The sequence below is a fragment of the Balaenoptera musculus genome, chromosome 8 (assembly GCF_009873245.2).
Source record: "Balaenoptera musculus isolate JJ_BM4_2016_0621 chromosome 8, mBalMus1.pri.v3, whole genome shotgun sequence".
Lineage (NCBI taxonomy): Eukaryota > Metazoa > Chordata > Mammalia > Artiodactyla > Balaenopteridae > Balaenoptera > Balaenoptera musculus.
The window spans coordinates 86,276,859-86,301,869 of NC_045792.1; the positions used below are offsets into that span (position 1 = coordinate 86,276,859).

A 25,011-nucleotide genomic window follows, 5' to 3' on the forward strand; every position below is an offset into this window, starting at 1 on the left:
TGTGAGAGCTCGGTGGGTACCATAGGAAAAACCCACAATAAATGCTCACAGTTACTGTTATCTGGACCAGCAGAGCAGTTCTACTGATGTGTCTATGTTCCCAGAGAGTACTAAGTTCTTTCCATGTATTATTTTGTGTAAACGTCACAAAAATATCTATGAAAAAACTTTCACCTTTCTGAGCTTCAGAAGCATAGAGTTAGCAGAGCCAGTACTGCAGTCTTTCTCTGTCACCAGACTCCACCAGCTTTACTATTCTGACCCTCAGTAGCAAAGAAGACTCAGAAAACATGAGACCTACATCTCAGTGCCCTTTCCTGACTATTCTTGGTGGCAGGCAGCTGTTTTGGTTTTGTGGTTTCTATAGTATACAGATAGCTGTGACTTTGCAGGAAAGGTGTGTGGCTGGAGAACTGGAATGGAGGTGAGGGGTGAGTCTTGTTTTAATATAATTGCTTTAATCTTCAGTGGATAAAATAGGCTTTCTTTGTATATTCAAGTCTGAGAGGTTTAAAAATAGTATAATTTCTGTTTAGTTGCCCCTGAAGCTTTCAGTGTCACCTTCTACTTCCCACTTCCTACACAATAACTTCTGAAGCAGAAGCTGTCTTTCTAGTTTATACACAGGTTAAGGTGGAAAGAAAGCTAGAAAAGAAGGTGGAATAGAAGCTCTCACTCATATTCTTCTTTGTTATAGGCCCTGGGTGTCTCTGGGGACCCGTTCTTCTACTTTCACATTTCTACAGGGGGCACCCAGAATTTTTTTTCTTTTCACTCAGGAAAAGTGTTGCTCAGAAGTTTATAATTGCTTTCTTTATTGCCACCCTGGGGTCAGGCAGAGAGAAGCGTCTTAAGAGCAAGCAATAGTATCCATTCAAAGCGAGCCCAGCATCCCTCTTGAACTGTTCTCTGGTGCATCCAGATCAGTGCCATGACGCTGGGTTGCACATCAAGTTGTCATGGCAGTGAATTCATAGCAGCTGACCGCATGAACAGGCAGTCCTGGGAGGAGACAGTGCTTGGCAATGATGACACAGCCATAGTGGTTAGATCTCCGTCTCTCATACTAGGGCTACTTGTCAGTCTGCTGTGACTGTGTCTCTGTCAGATGACTGGGGCACACAGTTGCTATCCCCTTCACAGCTGATTAGTAGATTCAAGTGTTTATTAGGATCTTTCAAGTACACAGCCTCTAGGAAACATAGTCCTGAGTGCCTCTAATGCTCTGTGTATGTGTGTGTGCGTGTACATGTGTATTTATGTTTGTATGTCGAGGAGGGAAAACCATGAAAGGGAGGAAGTTCAGAAGAAGCATATTACAGGGTCATATGCATGAAGCTGGTAAAGAACAATAGAGTACTTAGGCTCAAGTACCAAAATTTATAGTCTCAGGGAGAAGCATGCTGGCAGAAATAAGAGGAAGGCTGGAGTATTCTGACTGAAATATGGGGTTCCTATCCAAGGGAATGTGATTCTGAAAGTCAAAGGTACAAGCCAAGCCAAAGACTATATAAGGCAAATCTAAGGTCTAAACACAAAGAAGGAGAGCTTGAAGAGCACATATAGTTACTAAGTCTGAAGGGCGAAAGGTGGGATTTGAGGTCAAGATTAGGAAGCCAAGGATTCAGGGCCAAGTGGAGATGAGAAAGGAGAGAAAGCTGGCCTGGAACAAGTTGGACGTAGGATCAGAATCCTAAATAGTTTCTTCAAATCACTCAGAAGCTCTTTGTGTCTTAGAATTGTGTTTCGGCAAATTAGTGGTTCAAGTGAGAGTGGGGCTGGGTTAAAGGGTCTAGGTTGCGGGGGGCAGGTGGAACTTAAATGGAGCATTTGAGTCTAGAGAATGGGTATAGTTATTTAGTGGGGAGTGGTGGGAAAGGGGTGCAAGAAGGGGTGTTCATAGGTAAAGGGGGAGGCTTCTTCAGCCAGACTGTGGTGGAGAGGCAGGTGCGGGATGGCTTCTGACACTCAGTCAGAAGGTATTGACCGCCATGATGTGCCAGACCCTAAGCAAAGATGTTTTAATTTCTCCTCCAGATATTAAGCCAAGGCACCTGTTATCTAGTGGAGAAAATAAAACTTGATTCCAGAGTTCAGAGCCTGGGTGATTGCCTAAACTTTGGTATCGTTAAGGGAGAGAGGGGAACAGGACAAGGTTTGAAGGGAAGATATGAAAGAATAATGTTGTGGTTAGAAGGCAGATTATGTAGTCAAACTGTGTGGGTTCAGACTCCCAACTTTGCCACCTACTATGTGTGTGAATTTGGGCAGGTTTCTTATCCCCACTGTACCTCAGTTTCTTCATCTATAAAATTGATATAATAATAATTGCTACCTCATGGTATCATTGTGATGATTAATTGAAGTAACACATGTAAAGTGCTTAGAATAGTGCCTAATATGTAAGTGCCCAAAATGGTAGCAGTGACAATCATGAGGAGGAGGGAGAGGATTCAGTTTGGTGCTTGATGGTTTAAGTAATAGGAGAGTATCCACGTGGAGATACACATCAAAAGGGATTGTGAGATTAGATACCCCAAGAGAAAACCCAGGCTTAGGAGCCATCTCCATGGAGCTGGTAGTTGAATTGCAAAGATGGGATGAAACTGCTAAGGAGGAGGTTATAGAGAGAAAGCAGTTTTGTCCCCAGAGGCCATTTAACAATGTCTGGAGACTCTTTTGGTTGTCGTAATTGGGGGTGGGGAGCAGTGCTACGGTCTCTACTACATAGAGGCCAGGGATGCTGCTACATATTTCACAGTGCACAGGACATTTCCCCACAACAGAGAAATACTGACCCCAAACGTCAGTAGTGCCAAGGTTGAAAAACCCTCAGAGTGTCTCAATCGCAGCTGTCTGGAGAGTGTGTGTAAAATTGCAGGGATGAAGCTGATAAACAGAAAGCCGGGGAAGTCCAAGGTCCTAGAAACCGTGGGAGGAGAGAAATTAAAGACTGAGGGGTATCAGCAGTGCTAAATGATACAGATAGGTCAGTAGTGAGAGCAAATGGAGTTGGTGACTAGTAGACTCTTTAGTGCTGGAGGAGACCGGGCAGCAGGCTTTATGTGACTTTCTAAATAAGCTTGGTGGTTAAAAGTAGGAGAGGAGGCAGCATTGCCATAGGAAAAGGGTTATTCTGCATTCTTCTTTACTTCTTATTTTGACTGTGTTACCCTAACAACTTCCAGGTCAGATTCCTAGTCCCCTGATGCCCCCTCTTGTTTTAGCAACAAGTGTGATTAGAGGCAAATCTGGATTAGTGAATTAGTTCCAAGAGTATAAAATTTGTGCAGCTGTATCATTTTAGAGATAAAAGGAAGATTGAGTTTAGCTTTTCATTTTTAATAGCTCAGGAACCTGAGGCCCTGAGAGATTCAGTGACTTGTCCAAAGTCACGCAGCTGGTTGGTTCTGAAAACATCCACGGCCTCTGACTCCCCATTCCGAGTGCTCTCTTCTGTGCCAGGTTGCTTTCTGGTGGTCTCATAGTGGTTCTCAGAGGCTCAGTTTCCTTTTCAGGAGGAGGTTACTAGATAGAGTGGTTGTCAGAGCCCTGACCTGGAACAGGCTGACCTGAGGTGAATCTTTGCTGCATAGCTTGCCTGCTGCGTAACACCGGGCCAGTGACTTTACCACTGTGGGCTTCAGTTCCCCTACCATAAAATGAAAGTAGTATTGCCTGCCTGAGGATTGAATCAGAAACACGTCTGTGATGGCACCTGGAATGCTGCCTGCATGTGGTTGCTCTTAATATTTTCATCATTATTATTCGTAAGACCCTATCTTTGTCGCAGATTAAAAGGCAAGAGAATGTCCAGTGACAGGAACCAGGCGAAAGTTAGGCATGCCTTCTGTTTCTCCCCGCCTTGCTCCTAAGTCCATCTCCTACTTTGCGATAAGAGCAGTATCATGAGGGTCGGTGCTGCTGTGGTTATACAAGGTCTTGAAGCACATGTCTCTCCAGTATATTGTGATGATGTCTGTTTGTCATTGATGAGCCTGGTATTTCTCAAAAGTAAATGACTTCACACTTCAGGTCACTCATTGGATCAGTTAGACCTTTTTCAGAGTTTTTCCAGACACTAAACCTGGCTGTTCTGAGGAGCCCCAGGACGACTGAAGGTCCCATAGAGGAATCTTCAAATGGCAGGAGCAGCACATGCTAAAAGTGCTTAGTTGTTGTGGAAGCCATTATTTTAACTTAAGTTGAAAAGGACTTTCAAAAAGCTTTGAATTGTAGTAGAAAAGGGGAATCAGATTAGGAAGGAAGGGTCTAGTATTTACTGGGAAGGCAAAGAATAAAATGTTGACATGTTTGAGGCTAAGGTTCAAGCAGAGGAATTGTCCTGCCTGGCCCTTTGGATGCTCAGCCCACCCCCAGACCTTCTCTAGGCTCCACTTCAGTGGCTATTTAGTTTTCTGTTTTAATTGTATTAACTTTTAAAAGTAGACTTTATTTCTTAGAATAGTTTTAGATTCTCAGCAAAACTGAGCAAAAAATAGCATTCCCATATGCCCCCTGCCTCCACAGGTACAGCCTCCAACATCAGTGTCCCACACCAGAGGGGTGCATTTGTTACAGTCAGTGAACCTGCATCATTATTACCCAAAGTCCATAGTTTACATTAGGGTTCACTCTTGGTGTTGTACATTCTGTGGGTTTGGAAAAATGCACAATGACATATTATCTACCACTACAGTATCATACAGAGTATTTTCACTGCCCTAAGAATCCTCTGTGTTCTGCCTGTTCATCCTTCTCTCTCCCCAAACCTCTGACATCCACTGATCTTATTACTGTCTCCATAGCCTTTTCTAGAATTTCATACAGTTGGAATCATACAGTGTGTAGCCTTTTCAGGTTGAATTCTTTAATTGAGTCATATGCATTTAATCTTCTTCCATGTCTTTTCATGGCTTGATAGCTCTTTTTTTACACTGAATAATATTCCATTGTCTGAATGTATCACAGTTTATTCATCCATTTACCTACTTAAAGACATGTTGGTTGCTTCCAAGTTTTGGCAATTGTGAATAAAGCTGTAAACATCCATGTGCAGGTTTTTGTGTGGACCTAAGTGTTCAATTCCTTTGGGTAAATAGCAAGGAGCATAATTGCTGGATCCCACGGTAAGCGTATGTAGTTTTCTAAGAAATTGCCAAACTGTCTTCCAGAGTGGCTGTACCATTTTGCATTCTCATCAGCAGTGAATGGGAGTTCTTGCTCTACATCCTCATCAGCATTTGGTGTTGTGATTGTTCAGATTTTGGCCATTCTAATAGGTGTGTAGTGGTATCTCAGTGTTGTTTTAATTTGCATTTCCCTAATGACATATCATGTTGAGAATCTTTCCAGTGCTTATTTGTCACCTGTATATCTTCTTTGATGAGATGTCTGTTCAGGTCATTGGCTCATTTTTTAACTGGGTTGTTTCTTATTGTTGAGCTTTAAGAGTTCTTTGTATATGTTGATAACAGTCCTTTATCAGGTGTGTTTTCTTCCAATCCGTGTCTTGCCTTCTCATTCTCTTAAGTGTCTTTCTCAGAGGACAAGTTTTTTAATTTTAATGAAGTCCAGCTTATCAATTATTTCTTTCATGGATAGTGCCTTTGGAATTTTATCTAAAAAGTCATCACCATACCCAAGGTCATCTATGTTATCTTCTAGGAGTTTTATAGTTTTGCACTTTACATTTAGGTCCATGATTATTTTGAATTAATTTTTGTGAAAGATATAAGATCCCTGGCTAGATTCTTTTTTTTTTTTTTTTTTTTTTTTTTTGCATGTGGACGTCCAGTTGTTTCAGCATCATTTGTTAAAAAGACTGTGTTTTCTCCATTTGTATTGCCTGTGCGCCTTTGTTCAAGATCAGCTGATTGTATTTATGTGGATCTATTCATGGGCTCTGTTCTGTTTCACTGATATATTTGCTTGTTCTTTCAGCAGTACCACACTGTCTTGATTACTGTAGTTTTATAGTAAGTCTTGAAGTTGAGTAGTGTCAGTCTTCTGACTTTGTTCTTCTTCTTCGATATTGTATTGACTATTATGGGGCTTTTACCTCTCCATGTAAACTTTAGAATCAGTTTGTTAATATCCATAAAAAAACTTGCCGGGATTTTGATTGGGACTGCATTGAATTCATAGATCAAGTTGGGAAGAACTGACATCTTGACAATTTTCAGTCTTCCTGTCTATGAACATGGACTGTCTTTACATTTTTTTTTCTCCTTTGATTTCTTTCATTTTCGTTTTCCTCATATAGATTTTGTAAATATCTTGTTCGATTTATACCTAAGTATTTCATTTTTGGGGTACTAATATAAATGGTATTGTGTTTTTAAATTCAAATTCCATTTGTTCACTGATGGTGTATATAGGGAAGTGATTGACTTTTATAGATTAGCTCTGTATCTGGCAACTTTGTTATAACTGCTTATTAGTTCCAGGAGCTTTTTTTGATGATTCTTTTGGATTTTCTACATAGATGATCATGTCAGTTGTGAACAAAGGCTGTTTTATTTCTACCTTCTCTACCTGTAAACCTTTTATTTCCTTTTGTCTTTTGAAAAGGAATAGTGAGAGGAAACATCCTTACCTTGTTTTTGATCTTAGCAGGAAAAGTCTAGTTTCTCACCATTAAGTATGATGCTAGCTGTAGATTTTTTGTATATTTTTTATGAAGTTGAGAAAGTTCTCTGTTCCTAGTTTGCTGATGGTTTTTATCATAAATGGACATTAGATTTTGTCAGGAGCTTTTTTTGCATCTACTGATATGATCATGTGATTTTTCTTCTTTAGCCTGTTGATGGTAGATCATATGAACTGGTTTTCAAATGTTGAACCAGCCTTGCATACCCAGGATAAATACCACTTAGTCGTGGTATATAATTCCTTTTATACATTGTTGGATTCGATTTGCTAATATCTTACTGAGGACTTAACTTCTTTTTGAGCCATATTTCTTTTAAAAAATTACTCTTCAAGAAAAGGTAAGTGTTACACATTATTGTAGAAAATTTGGACTGAAAAGTAAAAAAAAAGAAAAGTACCCTTAATTCCAGCACTCAGAGATAACCACTCTCCAACATTTTGGTATATTTCTTATAGTCTTTTATAATGCAAATAATAATAACAGCAGCAGTAAATATCATATTACTTCATTGAGTGGATACTTGAAGTAACTAAGTGATAACTGAGGTAGAGATCCCGTGGTACTCTTAACCAAATGAGGAAAGGAGGTAAAGAAGATACAAATGACTGCTTTTGTCTAGAGGCTGCTGATGAAGATGAGAAAAATGGTTTGGGAAGAGATTAAATGTTCATTTTAATAACCTTTTCTCTACCCTTCTCAACACCCCATTGTAAAATCCAGGCAATCCAGGCTTCTAACCACGTTGTCAGGAAAATGTTTGCCATCCCTCAGAATGTTGGTAATAGAAGGTAGTTCATAGTTTTTGTTTTTTTCATAGGTCTTATCTGCTGTGTTTCTAGCCTGTTGGATTTTCCAAGTCTTAGGAGTGGACAGTTGTCTTATTCACAGACAGTGGCTCTTCCACTCATAGACAATAGACACAGGAAATGGGAGATCCAGCCATCCACTGAAAAAGGACTCTGTCCTACTTGTTGATGAAGCTCTTCCCTTGTCTGCCCTCACTGGAGCCTGGCAGAGGTTTGCAAGGAGCTCTCTCGAGGTAAAATGCCAGAATAAATCCCAGGCTATACAGAAGGCTTAACTTTGAGATTTCCTACCTGGAAGTTTCCATGGACACTGGCATGCTGAGAGGGTGCCATGCTGTGGGAGTGAGGACAGATTGCAGCATTGAAAAAGTTCCATTTTCTGCTTTTTTATTATACTCTTTTAGAATAGTATCCATTCAGAAGAGGAAAAGGGGAGTAAAAATGGACTTTTTCACCTTTGGGGAGGTATTTAGCATCTTCACACTCTATTTCATGCGCTTCACAATTTTTTTAGTCATTTTTGGAATGGGCTCCTTTAAAGTTACTTGCAGGAAATTTGGCTCAGAGAACAAGTATTTCTGAAAGCTTCCATCATTGTAGACTCAGATGCTTTTCCTTTGTGTAGCTTCCTGCTCCGGACCCTGTTCCATCTTTCTCAGTTCATCTCAGCAATGCTTTTCTGGAACAAATCTTTCTTAAGCCATCATGCTTTCTAGCTACTATGCTTGTTGTTTTTATAATCTGCCTATAATAAAAATGTAAATAAAACCTTGGTTTCCTACGGGCCAGCTAGCTAGGACATAATGGCTTCCAGCCCGTGTCAAACACATTGAATGCTGGTGTTTTTTAAGTACAAGCTCTTAATTCAAGGTTTTATGTGTTTAATTATGTGTGTGTTAATATAAAGTGCCAGTCTGCATGCCTCTTGGGTCTGGTCTAGCTTAGAAATATTAACTATAAGAGCATATAGAAAGTACCATGGAATGAGACTTAACTCTTCAAATGTATATCCTTTATCCCAAGATTCACTTCGGGGGAACAATATCCTAGTGGGGATAACAACAGAAGCAGCCTGTTAACTGAAGAAATATCTCAGTTAAGAAGAAATAAATATGAAGAACCTGAAGCAGGCAGAAAGGGATCATTAGAGGCAATGTGTTACAGCAGGAAATACACTGACTAGACCAGAGGAAAGTTGGTTTCTAAACCATACTTTGTTACTGTACCTCTCTGGGACCTTTTTTTTTCAACCTGTAAAGTTGGACTCAGCTCTAGTAAGAACTATCAGATGTTCACTAGTTAGTTCTGACGATTCACAAATAAGCTGCTTATTTTTTCAAATTACAATGCTGTGTTTAAGTAATTTTAGAAAATGCTATATTTAAGTAATAGCTGCTTTTCACCTAATGCAACCGTAACGAAGATATGTCAACTTGCTTACAACCTAGGGCTTTAAAGTTTTAACAACTTAGGGACCAGTCAATTGACCAAAGAGAACAAACTCTTTTTACGGTTTTGTTTGTGTAGAGCAGCGGTCCCCAACCTTTTTGGAACCAGGGAGCAGTTTCATGGAAGACAATTTTTCCACGGACCGGTGAGGGGGGAATGGTTTCAGGATGATTCAAGCACATTACATTTATTGTGCACTTTATTTCTATTATTATTACATTGTAATATATAATGAAATAATTATACAACTCACCATAATGCAGAATCAGTGGGAGCCCTGAGCTTGTCTTCAGTTGCCACTCATTGATAGGGTTTTGATATGAGTCTGCAAGCAACTAATTTATTATGGTCTCTGTGCAGTCAAGCCTCTCTGCTAATGATAATCTGTATTTGCAGCCGCTCCCCAGCACTAGCATCACCGCCTCAGCTCCACCTCAGACCATCAGGCATTAGATTCTCATAAGGAGCGTGCAACCTAGATCCCTCGCATGTGCAGTTCACAGTAGGGTTCGCGCTCCCATGAGAATCTAATGCCGCCGCTGATCTGACAAGAGGGGGAGCTCAGGCAGTAATGTGGGCAATGGGGAGTGGCTGTAAATACAGATGAAGCTTTGCTTGCTCACCTGCCCACCGCTCACCTCCTGCTGTGCAACCCGGTTCCTAACTGGGGGTCTGGGGACCCCTGGTGTGGAGGACCCAGGCCCCTCAGGTGCAGTTTTCCTGGAGAGCACTACCAGTGCCCTAGGAAGTACTTCAGGGAGGAAGGGGAGATTCTTCTTTTAACCAGAGTGGTTTTACTTTTGGTTCTATTATACTTTGGGGTTCTACATTAAGACTTTGTTTGGGGCAAGGGAAGTTCTGTGGCTTTAAAAAGATTTGACAATTACTAGTAGATCCTATTTAAAAAAAGGAAACTTTTACAGCACCAGTTTTATCATTCTGTGATATATCCAGCCTTCTCTCTTCTCTGCTTGTGAAGAATTTTCTCTGTGGACATAACTCGTGTGTGGTATAGTCAAGAGTATGGTACTGTCACGCTCAGCTTTGGGGAGCTGTAGGATAGAGACTGAAGAAGTTCTAGGAAACCTAGTCAAATGATGTCAGTGGCTCCCAACTAGCAGGTGCTGATGCAAAGGGCCTGCTGCTCCTGGAGAACTCTGAAGTTTGTAGCAGGATGGAGTTTTAATGATGAGGTGAAATGAAACCTGAAAGGGAGTTTTGTAAGCTGTTTCATTCCTGCCATTGGTAGGAGCCCTTTCTCCAGAGTACTCAACGTACCACTTGCCTAATCCCCCAGGGTGTCTCTCCTTTGGGCTCTGGATTTAAATAAATGCTGTGACCCAGAATTTGTTCTTGCCATTTTGAACTAGGTTGGAGAATACCTGTCTGTTGATTGATTAGTAGAGAACTGGAGTGAGAAGGCAGCATAAAATTTTTATAGAGTAAATTATTCTGCTTTCAATTCTCATTTGTGGCCTGAAGTGTATAAAAATAAATTGCATAAAATAAAGGTTGAAAAACCTGTGTAAGGTAAAGGAAAATAGAGAATTTAATTTTTAAAAACCATGATTTATTCACCTACTGCAGTGTAGTCCCCACCTTTCCTGACTGTAATGTCAGCTTCCTAACTTCAAATCGCATGTGTATGTGATGTCTAGTAAAATAGGTTGTGAGTCAGTTTTTATTATGCTGTCCATTTTTAGTCACTTGGAAGAGCTTTTCTTAGGAATTCAGAAAAGTTCATCCCTTAGCTAAAGCTTCCTAGGTTTAGTCTCTAAGAGAAGTTCCTAGGTCTTATAAGACCAAATTTATTTCATGGGTAGAGATCCAGGTCCACTGATAAATGATCACCATAAAGCATAACAGCCTTGAAATATACACACTAAAAATAAAAAGGAATTATATAAATAAACACAAATCACAGTTCTCAATCTGGTAAAGAACTTGCTGGGACATTAATAAAATTTAACACTCCCCCCCCCTTTTCTTTGGCACCAGGGAGAGTACCTGCAAAGAGTATATGAATTCATGAAGGCTTATGTCACTTAGTCACTTGATATGTGAATGGATACATGTCCTACAGACCTTATTTTGCATTGACGTTTTCATGGCAGTGTTACAAAAGATGCTTGAAATATCAAGCCTATTTCAGTTTTTAAGAGGCTAATAAAAAATGGCCTCATCTTACCCTCTGCTTTAGTCTTTCTCTTTCTCGATCTCCTTTTTAGGTTTTCCCAGTTAGACTTCTCTTCTGACAGACTGTTACAGTGAACAGAGCACCAGACTGGGAGCAAGAAGATTGGAGAACTTTGTGTCTCCTAAAAGATTGCAGCTGGGTCTGTTTCCTTATCTGTGAATGAAAGGGGTTCACTTAGATGACAACTACTTTTTCTTTTAGCTCTAAAATTCTCTATTGGCTTTTGTCCTTTGGTCTACTGTTCTACCTCTTCCCTGTTTCCTACGTCAGCTACTCAATATGCATAGTTGTTTAAAAGTACTCATAAAATAAACATGGTTATGAGGAAACATTAATAAGTGTAGTTATTGGCAACATGTGGAGTTTAGAAGTTCTTATTTTGGTAGTTTCTCATTTTGTTTGCCTTATGCCCTAGCCAAATACAGCCTAGAGTCATATTTTAATTATTCTGCATAGTTGTTGTTGCAGAATAAAACAGTAATATATTTTCACCCATCAGAGAGTAAAGACTTAAAGACTTGATAATATCCAATATCAGTAAAGGTGTAGGAAAATGCTTACTTTTACACATTGTTGTGGGAATGTAATTGGTGCATCTTTTTTGGAGGGCAGTTTGGCAGTATCAGTCAGTACTTTTAGAATATATATAAAATAATTCAGTGACTCCAAAGGTTTCTAAAGAAATTCATGTACAGATATTAAGAGATGTAGCCAATGATGTTCATTGCTGTATTGTTCATAGAAGCAAAAATTTGGAAATATCCTGTATTTCCATTAAGAAGGGAAATATTTAATTGATATATTTACCCTTTTCTCTCTATATATAAATATCCATATCTGTATATACCTGTATCATACAGAGATTAAAAATAATGCAATGAATGAAGTTGCTCTGTATGTACTAACATATTTTAAGTAGAAAAGCAAGACACAGAACCATATGTTCACCATGATCCATTTACATAAAAACAACGTAATTAAAAAAAAACAAAAAACAAAAAACAACGTAATTGTCTGTATACATACAGGTATACCTTGTTTTACTGTGCTTCACTTTATTGTGCCTTGCAGATACTGTGTCTTACAAATTGAAGGTTTGTAGCAACCCTACATCGAGCAGTGCTATTTTTCTAATAGCATTTGCTCACTTTGTGTCCCTGTGTCACATTTTGGTAATTCTTGTAGTATTTCAAACTTTTTCATTATTATTGTATTTGTTATGTTAATCTGTGATCAGTGATCTTGATGTTACCATTGCAAAAAGATTATGACTCACTGAAGGCTCAAATGATGGTTAGAATTTTTTAGCAATGAAGTATTTTTTAATTAAGGTATGTACATTTTTGTAGACATAATGCTATTGCATACTTAATAGACTACAGTATAGTATAAACATAACTTTTATATGTACTGGGAAACCAGAAAACTTGTGTGCCTCTGTTTGTTATAATATTCATTTTACCGTGGTGGTCTAGAACAGAACCCTCAGTATCTCCAAGGTATGCCTGTATATGAATTGATATATAACTAAAATAGAAAAATGGCTGGAAGGGCATGTATCAAACTGTTAACAGTAATTATCCTCTGAGGAGGAAAATGCTATTGGGATAGAGAGAGAAGAGGAATTTCTTTTTTTTCTTTTGATATACACCCATCTATTAAATTTTTAAAAAGTAATCACATATTACTGGTATAAAAATAAACAAAGGAGAGATTGGAACCAAGATGGCAGAGTAGAAGGACATGCTCTCACTCCTTCTTGTGGGAACACCAGAATCACAGCTAGCTGCTGGACAATCATGGATGGGAAGACACTGGAACTCACCAAAAAAGATACCCCACATCCAAAGACAAAGGAAAAGCCACAATGAGATGGTAGGAGGGGCGCAATCACAGTAAAATCAAATCCCATAACTGCTGGGTGGGTGACTCACAGACTGGAGAACACTTATACCACAGACGTCCACCCACTGGAGTGAAGGTTCTGAGCCCCACGTCAGGCTTCCCAACCTGGGGGTCTGTCAACAGGAGGAGGAATTCATAGAGAATCAGACTTTGAAGGCTACTGGGATTTGATTGCAGGACTTTGACAGAGCTGAGGGAAACAGAGACTCCACTCTTGGAGGGCACACACAAAGTAGTGTGCGCATCAGGACCCAGGGGAAGGAGCAGTGACCACAGGGGAGACTGAACCAGACCTACCTGCTAGTGTTGGGGGGGTCTCCTGCAGAGGCGAAGGGTGGCTGTGGCTCACAGTGGGGACAAGGACACTGGCAGCAGAAGTTTTGGGAAGTACTCCTTGGCATGAGCCCTCCCAGAGTCTGCCATTAGCCCCACCAAAGAGCCCGGGTAGGCTCCAGTGTTGGGTTGCCTCAGGCCAAGCAACCAACAGGGAGGGAACCCAGCCCCACCCATCAGCAGTCAAGTGGATTAAAGTTTTACTGAGCTCTGCCCACCAGAGCAACAGTCAGCTCTACCCACCACCCATCGCTCCCATCAGGAAACTTGCATAAGCCTCTTAGATAACCTCATCCACCAGAGGGCAGACAGCAGAAGCAAGAAGAACTACAATCCTGCAGCCTGTGGAACAAAAACCACATTCACAGAAAGAGAGACAAGATGAAAAGGCAGAGGGCTATGTACCAGAGGAAGGAACAAGATAAAACCCCAGAAAAACAACTAAATGAAGTGGAGATAGGCAACCTTCCAGAAAAAGAATTCGGAATAATGATAGTAAAGATGATCCAGGACCTCGGAAAAACAATGGAGGCAAAGATCGAGAAGATGCAAGAAATGTTTAACAAAGACATAGAAGAATTAAAGAACAAACAAAGAGAGATGAACAATACAATAACTGAAATGAAAACTACACTAGAAGGAATCAATAGCAGAATAACTGAGGCAGAACGGATAAGTGACCTGGAAGACAGAATGGTGGAATTCACTGCTGCGGAACAGAATAAAGAAAAAAGAATGAAAAGAAATGAAGACAGCCTAAGAGACCTCTGGGACAACATTAAGTGCAACAACATTCGCATCATAGGGGTCCCAGAAGGAGAAGAGAGAGAGAAAGGACCTGAGAAAATATTTGAAGAGATTATAGTCGAAAACTTCCCTAACATGGGAAAGGAAGTAGCCACCCAAGTGCAGGAAACGCAGCGAGTCCCATACAGGATAAACCCAAGGAGAAACACTCCGAGACACATAGTAATCAAATTGGCAAAAATTAAAGACAAAGAAAAATTATTAAAAGCAGCAAGGGAAAAATGACAAATAACATACAAGGGAACTCCCATAAGGTTAACAGCTGATTTCTCAGCAGAAACTCTACAGGCCAGAAGGGAGTGGCATGATGTACTTAAAGTGATGAAAGGGAAGAACCTGCAACCAAGATTACTCTACCCGGCAAGGATCTCATTCAGATTCGACGGAGAAATCAAAAGCTTTACAGACAAGCAAAAGCTAAGAGAATTCAGCACCACCAAACCAGCTCTACGACAAATGCTAAAGGAACTTCTTTAAGTGGGATACACAAGAGAAGAAAAGGACCTACAAAAACAAACTCAAAACAATTAAGAAAATGGTCATAGGAACATACATATCGATAATTACCTTAAACGTGAATTGGTTAAATGCTCCAACCAAAAGACACAGGCTTGCTGAATGGATACAAAAACAAGACCCATATATATGCTGTGTACAAGAGACCCACTTCAGATCTACGGACACATTCAGACTGAAAGTGAGGGGATGGAAAAAGATATTCCATGCCAATGGAAATCAAAAGAAAGCTGGAGTAGCAATACTCATATCAGATAAAATAGACTTTAAAATAAAGAATGTTACAAAAGACAAGGAAGGACACTACATAATGATCAAGGAATCAATCCAAGAATAAGATATAACAATTATAAATATATATGCACCCAACATAGGAGCACCTCAATACATAAGGCAACTGCTAACAGCTATAAAAGAGGAAATCGACAGTAACACAATAATAGTGGGGGACTTTACACCTCACTTACACCAATGGACAGATCATCCAAAATGAAAATAAATAAGGAAACAGAAGCTTTAAATGACACAATAGACCAGATAGGTTTAATTGATATTTATAGGACATTCCATCCAAAAACAGCAGATTATACTTTCTTGTCAAGTGCACACGGAACATTCTCCAGGATAGATCACATCTTGGGTCACAGATCAAGCCTCAGGAAATTTAAGAAAATTGAAATCATATCAAGCATCTTTTCTGACCACAATGCTACACGATTAGAAATGAATTACAGGGAAAAAAACGTAAAAAACACAGACACATGGAGGCTTAGCAATACGTTACTAAATAACCAAGAGATCACTGAAAAAATCAAAGAGGAAATCAAAAAATACCTAGAGACAAATGACAATGAAAACACGACGATCCAAAACCTATGGGATGCAGCAAAAGCAGTTCTAAGAGGGAATTTTATAGCTATACAAGTCTACCTCAAGAAACAAGGAAAATCTCACATAAACAATCTAACGTTACACCTAAAGGAACTAGAGAAAGAAGAACAAATAAAACCCAAAGTTAGCAGAAGGAGAGAAATCATAAAGATCAGAACAGAAATAAATGAAATAGAAACAAAGAAAACAATAGCAAAGATCAATAAAACTAAAAGCTGGTTCTTTGAGAAGATAAACAAAATTGATGAACTATTAGCCAGACTCATCAAGAAAAAGAGGGAGAGGACTCAAATCAATAAAATTTGAAATGAAAAAGGAGAAGTTACAACAGACACTGCAGAAATACAAAGCATCCTAAGAGACTACTACAAGCAACTCTATGCCAATAAAATGGACAACCTGGAAGAAATGGACAAGTTCTTAGAAAGGTATAACCTTTCAAGACTGAACCAGGAAGAAATAGAAAATATGAACAGATCAATCAGAAGTAATGAAATTGAAACTGTGATTAAAAATCTTCCAGCAAACAAAAGTCCAGGACCAGATGGCTTCACAGGTGAATTCTATCAAACATTTAGAGAAGACCTAACACCCATCCTTCTCAAACTCTTCCAAAGAATTGCAGAGGAAGGAACACTCCCAAACTCATTCTATGAGGCCACCATCACCCTGATAAGAAAACCAGACAAAGATACTACAAAAAAAGAAAATTACAGACCAATATCACTGATGAATATAGATGCAAAACTCCTCAACAAAATACTAGCAAACAGAATCCAACAACACATTAAAAGGATCGTACACCATGATCAAGTGGGATTTATCCCAGGGATGCAAGGATTCTTCAATATACGCAAATCAATCAATGTGATACACCATATTAACAAAATGAATAAAAACCATATGATCATCTCAGTAGATGCAGAAAAAGCTTTCGATAGAATTCAACACCCATTTATGATAAAAACTCTCCAGAAAGTGGGCATAGAGGGAACCTACCGCAGCATAATAAAGGCCACATATGACAAACCCACAGCAAACATCATTCTCAATGGTGAAGAACTGAAAGCATTTCCTCTAAGATCAGGAACAAGACAAGGATGTCCACTCTCACCACTATTATTCAACATAGTTTTGGAAGTCCTAGCCATGGCAATCAGAGAAGGAAAAGAAATAGAAGGAATACAAATTGGAAAGTAAGAAGTAAAACTGTCACTGTTTGCAGATGACAGGATACTATACATAGAGAATCCTAAAGATGCCACCAGAAAACTACTAGAGCTAATCGATGAATTTGGTAAAGTTGTAGGATACAAAATTAATGCACAGAAATCTCTTGCATTCCTATACACTAATGATGAAAAATCTGAAAGAGAAATTAAGGAAACACTCCCATTTACCATTGCAACAAAAAGAATAAAATACCAAGGAATAAACCTACCTAGGGAGACAAAAGACCTGTATGCAGAAAACTATAAGACACTGATGAAAGAAATTAAAGATGATACCAACAGATGGAGAGATATACCATGTTCTTGGATTGGAAGAATCAATATTGTGAAAATGACTGTACTACCCAAAGCAATCTACAGATTCAATGCAATCCCTATCAAATTACCAATGCCATTTTTTATGGAACTAGAACAAAAAATCTTAAAATTTGTATGGAGACACAAAAGACCCCGAATAGGCAAAGCAGTCTTGAGGGAAAAAAACGGAGCTGGAGGAATCAGACTCCCTGACTTCAGACTATACTATAAAGCTACAGTAATCAAGACAATATGGTGCTGGCACAAAAACAGAAACATAGGTCAATGGAAGAAGATAGAAAGCCCAGAGATAAACCCACGCGCCTATGGTCAACTAATCTATTACAAAGGAGGCAAGGACATACAATGGAGAAAAGACAGTCTCTTCAAGAAGTGGTGCTGATGAGCTTCCCTGGTGGCGCAGTGGTTGAGAATCTGCCTGCCAATGCAGGGGACACGGGTTCGAGCCCTGGTCTGGGAAGATCCCACATGCCGCGGAGCAACTGGGCCCGTGAGCCACAACTACTGAGCCTGCGCGTCTGGGGCCTGTGCACCGCAACAAGAGAGGCCGCGATAGTGAGGGGCCCGCGCACCGCGATGAAGAGTGGCCCCCGCTCGCCGCAACTAGAGAAAGCCCTCGCACAGAAACGAAGACCCAACACAGCCAAATATAAATAAATAAATAAATAAATTTTAAAAAAAGAAGTGGTGCTGGGAAAACTGGATGTAAAAGAATGAAATTAGAACACTCCCTAACACCATACACAAAAATAAACTCAAAATGGATTAGAGACCTAAATGTAAGACCGGACACTATAAAACTCTTAGAGGAAAACATAGGAAGAACACTCTTTGACATAAACCACAGCAAGATCTTTTTTGATTCACCTCCTAGAGTAATGAAAATAAAAACAAAAATAAACAAATGGGACCTGATGAAACTTCAAAGCTTTTGCACAGCATAGGAAACCATAAACAAGACGAAAAGACAACCCTCAGAATGGGAGAAAATATTTGAAAATGAATCAACAGACAAAGAGACAAAGGATTAATCTCCAAAATATATAAACAGCTCATGCAGCTCAATATTAAAAAAAAAACCCAATCCAAAAATGGGCAGAAGACCTAAATAGAAATTTCTCCAAAGAAGACATACAGATGGCCAAGTAGCACATGAAAAGCTGCTCAACATTGCTAATTATTAGAGAAATGCAAAAGAAAAGTACAATGAGGTATCACCTCACACCAGTTAGAATGGGCATCATCAGAAAATCTACAAACAACAAATGCTGGAGAGGGTGTGGAGAAAAGGGAACCCTCTTGCACTGTTGGTGGGAATGTAAATTGATAGAGCCACTATGGAGAACAGTATGGAAGTTCCTTAAAAACTAAAAATAGAACTACCATACGACCCAGCAATCCCACTACTGGGCATATACCCAGAGAAAACCATAATTAAAAAAGAGACATGCACCTCAGTGTTCATTGCAGCACTATTTACAATAGCCAGGTCATGGAAGCAACCTAAATGCCCATCGACAGACGAATGGATAAAGAAGATGTGGTACATATATACAATGGAATATTACTAAGCCATGAAAAGAACGAAATTGGGTCATTTGTTGAGACGTGGATGGATCTAGAGACTGTCATACAGAGTGAAGTAAGTCCAAAAGAGAAAAACAAATATCGTATATTAATGCATATATGTGGAACCTAGAAAAATGGTACAGATGAACCGGTTTGCAGGGCAGAAATAGAGACACAGATGTAGAGAACAAATGTATAGACACCAAGGGGGGAAAGCGGCGGTGGGGTGGGGGCGGTATGATGAGTTGGGAGATTGGGATTGACATGTATACACTGATGTGGATAAAATGGATGACATAAGAACCTGCTGTATAAAAAATAAATAAAATAAAATTTAAAAATTAAAAAAAAAAATAAACAAAGGAAAAAGTAAAAAGGAAGGATAAGGAATTACTTCCTAAAGAATGAAATAGTCAAGAAAGATTAGCAGGAAATTCACAATGATATTAGAGGAGCATTGTTCAGAGGATATTCCCAAAACTTCAGGATCACTTAGGACCCATGGTTTGTGTGTGTTTTGGCCAGGTCTGCCTGGCACTTACAATAATAGCTCTACTCTTCCATTTCTTTGTGTGTCCAACTTATTCTTGTCTGTTTTCTGCAGGTAACCCGGGACCAGATGAAGGTGTTTATACAGCAGGAATTTAAGAAAGTTCAAAAAGTGATTGCTGATGAGGAGCAGAAGGCCCTTCATTTAGTGGACATCCAGGAAGCGATGGCCACGGCTCATGTGACTGAGATACTGGCAGACATCCAGTCCCATATGGATAGATTGATGACTCAGATGGCCCAAGCCAAGGAACAACTTGATACCTCTAATGAATCAGCTGAGCCAAAGGCAGAGGTAAAGGAGAATGCCTATAATAATTAGTAGCACAAGAAATAGGCAGAAGCTGACTGCCATGTTTGTTAATCCTGGAAATTCCCCCTTTTGGTCCCTAAACATGAATAGATTGAAAGCTTAGATAGAGTATCAGTGTTTAGATCGGTGTGTAAACCAGTCTGGAAGTATTGGCTGCTAGGCCCTGTGCTCAACAACTAGGCCTAGCAGAATATTTGTACACCATGACTTAAAGGAGTATAGTCAGTGGGGCAAATACTATTCACAGTTAATGAGGGAAGCCAGAAATCACAGCCGGAGAAGAGGGCAATTGACAGATCCCAAGTTGTGAAATGAGCCTATAAATATGGGCTGAATGAGAGTCAGGAAGTGGAGCATAAAGCAGGCCAAAATAAAAGATTTTGGACTGATTCTGTGAATAGTAAAAAGGTGCCTCAGGCTGGTTTTTATATGGAGCTAACTGCATAAATTGGGGGCATGACTGTTAGATTAAGAGAGGCATGAGGGGGCTTCCCTGGTGGCTCAGTGGTTGAGAGTCTGCCTGCTAGTGCTGGGGACACGGGTTCGAGCCCTGGTCTGGGAAGATCCCACATGCCGCCGAGCAACTGGGCCCATGAGCCACAATTACTGAGCCTGCGCGTCTGGAGCCTGTGCTCCGCAACAAGAGAGGCCGCGATAGTGAGAGGCCCGCGCACCGCGATGAAGAGTGGCCCCCTATTGCCGCAGCTAGAGAAAGGCCTCGCACAGAAGCGAAGACCCAACACAGCCATAAATAAATAAATAAATAAAAACATCTGATTGTCTTTAAAATATAAATATATATATTTATATATATATAATATAAATATAAATATATATATATATATATATATATAAAACTTATATTTCAGCCACTGGGGAGAAGCTATTGTTTATGAGGTTTCATACCATTATGTTGAAAATTCTGGTCAAGGTTATGCCAGATAGGTTTAGGGTAGGCCCTTCTAGAAGAAAACGTAGGAGAGTCCTGTGAAGTTTCTAGGACAGCTGCTGATTCAGTGAACTCAGCCTTAACCAATAGTTTTGCCTTGGCCCAGGAAAGCCTAGCCACAGAATGAACCAGCCAGCAGAAGAGCCACGCTATGATCCAGGAGGCAGGTACTGTCTGTGCTGTCCTGACAGGAATGTAAGAGACCATTGGACAGTTACCTGCTTCACTCATCCAGGGTTCTTGATTAATTTTCATCAGTGTGTGAAAGGAATAGAATAGCTCTTGTTCTTTTCATTTCATCCTCCTCAGAATTAACAAAGTGTGTGCCTAAATAAGTTTCTAGATAGGCAAGAGAGCATGTTATATTTATCATTTCATTTAATCCTTATTTCAGCATTCATTGTCTCCATTTTTCAGATGGGCTATTGAGATGCCGAGAACTGCAGACATTGACTCAGTGTCATTTAGTTAGCAGAAAAGAGAGCCAGGATCCAGTCCATCCTGTTCCCATGCCTGTGCTTTTTCCCTACTATGTGCTGTATGCCAAACATCCCGTTTATATCTGTGGGAAGAATAAGGATAATCAGTGCCCTAAACAGTCTTGCATTCCTAAGACCTTTTACTCTGTGGAGGTCGTCACTTTGTGTCTTTTTTGAAAATTAATTAATTAATTTAAAATTTTTTATTTAATATTGGAATAGATTTTGTGTCTTAAAAAGTTCAGCCTTAACTCAAGGGATCATTGGCATAACTCTGTCCCCAATTCCCCTCAGATTGGACCTTCCATATTTATTGTGTGTTGATTAGGTTGTTTTTTCAAAAATAAAGATTTCATTTTTAAAGACATCTCCCTCTCTTTTATTTTCATTTCAAATAATGAATTTAGTCCCTCCCCAACATTAACTGTCCTTTAAGTACTTCAGTGACTCAACTGCACTATCCTTGTTAACTCTGATGGAATTACTCTCAGGGATATAAAGATGACAAGGCCTAAGTACCAGGCAATGGACAAAATAAGCTATTAACAATGAGAAGTAGCATACATCTGGCTAGAGCTTTAACACAGAGCTGTTATTATCTAATAGCCTCTCGTTCCAGCTAATCTGGTAACTTTTTTTTTTTTTTTTCTGGTAACTTATTGAGCAGAGCAAATTTCCAGTACCTCTCTTTCACTCAACAGAGTTCTTTTTTTTTTTTTTTTTAATTTATTTATTTATTTATCTTTGGCTGTGTTGGGTCTTCGTTGCTGCACGTGGGCTTCAGTAGTTGTGGCACATGGGCTCAGGAGTTGTGGCTCATGGGCTGTAGAGCGCAGGCTCAGTAGTTGTGGTGCACGGGCTTAGTTGCTCCGTGGCATGTGGGATCTTCCCGGACCAGGGCTCGAACCCATGTCCCCTGCATTGGCAGGCGGATTCTTAACCACCGTGCCACCAGGGAAGCCCTCAACAGAGTTCTTTTCTTCTCTTTGCATGGTATAGATTTTTTTAAATTACCTGTATTTTTAATTTAATCAAAAGATCCCCCCCCAAGATTTTATTGTGAAAATTTTCAAATGTACAGCAAAGTTGAAAGGATTTTTTACAGATTACACCCATATACCTGCACCAAGATTCTGCCATTAACAATTTACTATACTGATTCATTTTATATATATATAGCCATCTTCCAACCTTCTACTCCTCAATGCATCTTATCTTTGCATTTGAAAACAAATTGCATCTTCTGGTTCTGAACAAGATGGAGTAAATGCATTTCATTTTACTCCTTCCATTAATCACAGTAAAAAATTCTGGACAAAATACTAAGTCACCTACCAGAAGACTCTCAAAAGTGGAGGAAAGATGGCAGACTGACCAGGGACCTTGGGATATGAGGAGCCACACAGCAATGAGTGCCCTGGGGGGCGTTTTCTTGCTTCCTGTGTATCCTGGCCTGGGTGCCCTGCAAACTGGAAATGCTAATGAACATAGGCAAAAAGAACGTCTCCAAGAAAAACCTGCTCTCTAGCCAAAGGACTGGGGAAAGGGTGGTTCAGCTGAAGAGAAACCTTTTAATAATACCTGCATATTCTGGCAATGAATCCCTTCCCAGCCCCAATTGGCACCACAGTAGTGGGGTCTATTTTATACCCTCGCCTATAGCAATGAGGTGTCACTTTTTTCTCCATGGAGCCTTTAGGTAAAAGTCTAACTTCTACCTGCCCCTCTCAGAAGTGAATGGTGCCCACCTCCCATGGAGCCTGAAGGTGGGACTCTGATTTATACCCCTCCCCCACAGTAATAGGAAGGGAATAACAGCCCTCCCCTATGGGGACTGTGGATGGAGCTTTAACTCCTCCCTCCCACCCCTGCGTTAACTTGGCAAAGCCCCTCCCCAACTGAGTCAGTGGGTGGATTCATACCATCCCCTTTTACTGTGTAGTGATGAGTTTGTGCCCTTCCTCCTCCTGAGCTAACACCAGTGGAGACTATAGAGTCTCCATTGGAGCACTGTCACCTGAGGGAGGCAACCAGAATGGCACTGCAGAAGCTTTATAAACTCAATTGACATTTGAACCATAGTCAGTGGGGCAAATACTATTCACAGTTAATGAGGGAAGCCAGAAATCACAGCCGGAGAAGAGGGCAATTGACAGATCCCAAGTTGTGAAATGAGCCTATAAATATGGGCTGAGTGAGAGTCAGGCCACAAAAGTGGTCTAGGACATGTGTTCTGACCTAAATAGGTTGACTACCTGCTAGAATAGAAGATTTAAACAGGAAGCAGGTCTTATAATGTCCAGGATACAGTCCATAGTTACTCATCATACCAAGAACCGATGAAATCTCAACTCTAATGAGAAAGAAAATCAGTAGATGCCAACACCTACATAGGGTGACATAGTATTTGGAATTATCAGACAAGGATTTTAAAGTCGCTATTATAAAAATGTCTAAATAAGCAATAACAAACTCTGGAAACAAATGAAAAATTAAAAAATATCAGCAAAGAAATATAAGATATAGAGAAGGGCCAAATGAAATTTTAGAACTGCAAAATACAGTGACTGACATAAAAACTTCACTGGACTGACTCAATGGCAAATTGGAAATGACAGAGGAAAGAATCAGTGAATTTGAAGACAGATCAGTAGACATCCAATCTGAAAAACCAAGAAAAAAGATTGAAAAATAATTGAATTGAGTCTCAGGGACCTATGGGACAATAAAGAAAGATCTAACATACATGTCACTTGTACAGTAAGGGGAGGAAAAGGAATATAGGGCTAAAAAAAAATTCAAGAAATAATGGCTCCAAACTCCTAAAATTTGGTTGAAAAACATAAACCTAGAGATTTAAGAAGCTGAATGAACCCAAGTGAGATAAATCTAAGAAATCCATACCCAGACATATCAAAGTCAAACTTCCAAAAACTAAGGACAAATAAAAAATCTTGAAAGCAGAGTAGCCAGAGAGGAATGACACATTAGATATGGATATGGATAGAACAGTAATTCAAATGAACGTGGTATATGTAAGATTTTCTTCTGTAGCCATTGAAATGATTAAGTGGGTTTTCTCCATTATTCTGTTGTGATGGTTGATTACATTGGTTAATTTTACAATATTAAATCAACCTTTCATTCCCAAGATAAACTCCCACTTGATCATTAATGTATTATCTGGGTTCAATTCATTAATATCTTGTTAGAGATTTTTACGTCTGTGTTCAAAGAGGGATATTCATTTGTAAATTTGTATTTTTATAATGTAATCGTCAGGCTTTAGGATTGTCAGGTATTAGGATTGTGCTGGCCTCAGAAAACAAGCTGAGAAGTATTTCCTCCTCATCTGTTTTCTGTAAGAGTTTATGTAAGATTGGTGTTATTTCTTCCTTAAATATTTGATAGAATTTACCAGCAAAACAATCTGTCCTGGAGTTTATGTGAAGGTTTTTGATAACCAATTCAGTTTATTTAATATAGAACTAGTCAAATTTTTTCATCTTATATTGATTTAAAATTTTCAAAATTTGTATTAGCTGTAATTTTCAAGGAATTTGTCATTTTCATCTAAGTTGTTTTAGTTTCTAGTATAAAGTTGTTTATAGTATTTTCTTATGATTTTTTAACTGTAGCCTCTGATGTGTCTATAGCCATCTTTCATTTCTGTTACTGATAATTTGTGATCTTCCCCCCTTTTTTCCTTGATCAGTCTAACTTGTATTTTATTAATTTTATTGGTCTTTTTAAAGAATTAACTTTTGGATTTGCTAATTTTACTCTTTGTTTTCTGTTTTGTTTACATCTGCTTTTTTTTTTACTTATTTTGAGTTTACCTTGTTATTTTGGTTTCTTTTTTTTTTAAGAATTAACTTGATATCATCTGTACTTTTTTTTTTGGCTGTGTTGGGTCTTTGTTGCTGCACGCGGGCTTTTCTGTAGTTGCGGCAAGTGGGAGCTACTCTTCATTGCGGTGCGCAGGCTTCTCATTGGGTGGCTTCTCTTGTTGCAGAGCACGGGCTCTAGGCATGCAAGCTTCA

At 39.4% G+C, this 25,011-nt stretch overlaps 1 protein-coding gene across 4 annotated transcripts in view; it reads left to right on the forward strand.

The window, feature by feature from the left end:
• The window catches only part of TRIM44 (tripartite motif containing 44), a 114,597-nt gene that overhangs the window by 30,828 nt on the left and 58,758 nt on the right, over positions 1-25,011 (forward strand). For all 4 annotated transcript variants that reach the window (XM_036860333.1, XM_036860332.1, XM_036860334.1 and 1 more), the window contains exon 3: positions 19,283-19,522. In XM_036860333.1, coding sequence (XP_036716228.1) covers positions 19,283-19,522 — 240 coding nt within the window. The remainder of the gene's footprint in view (positions 1-19,282; positions 19,523-25,011) is intronic.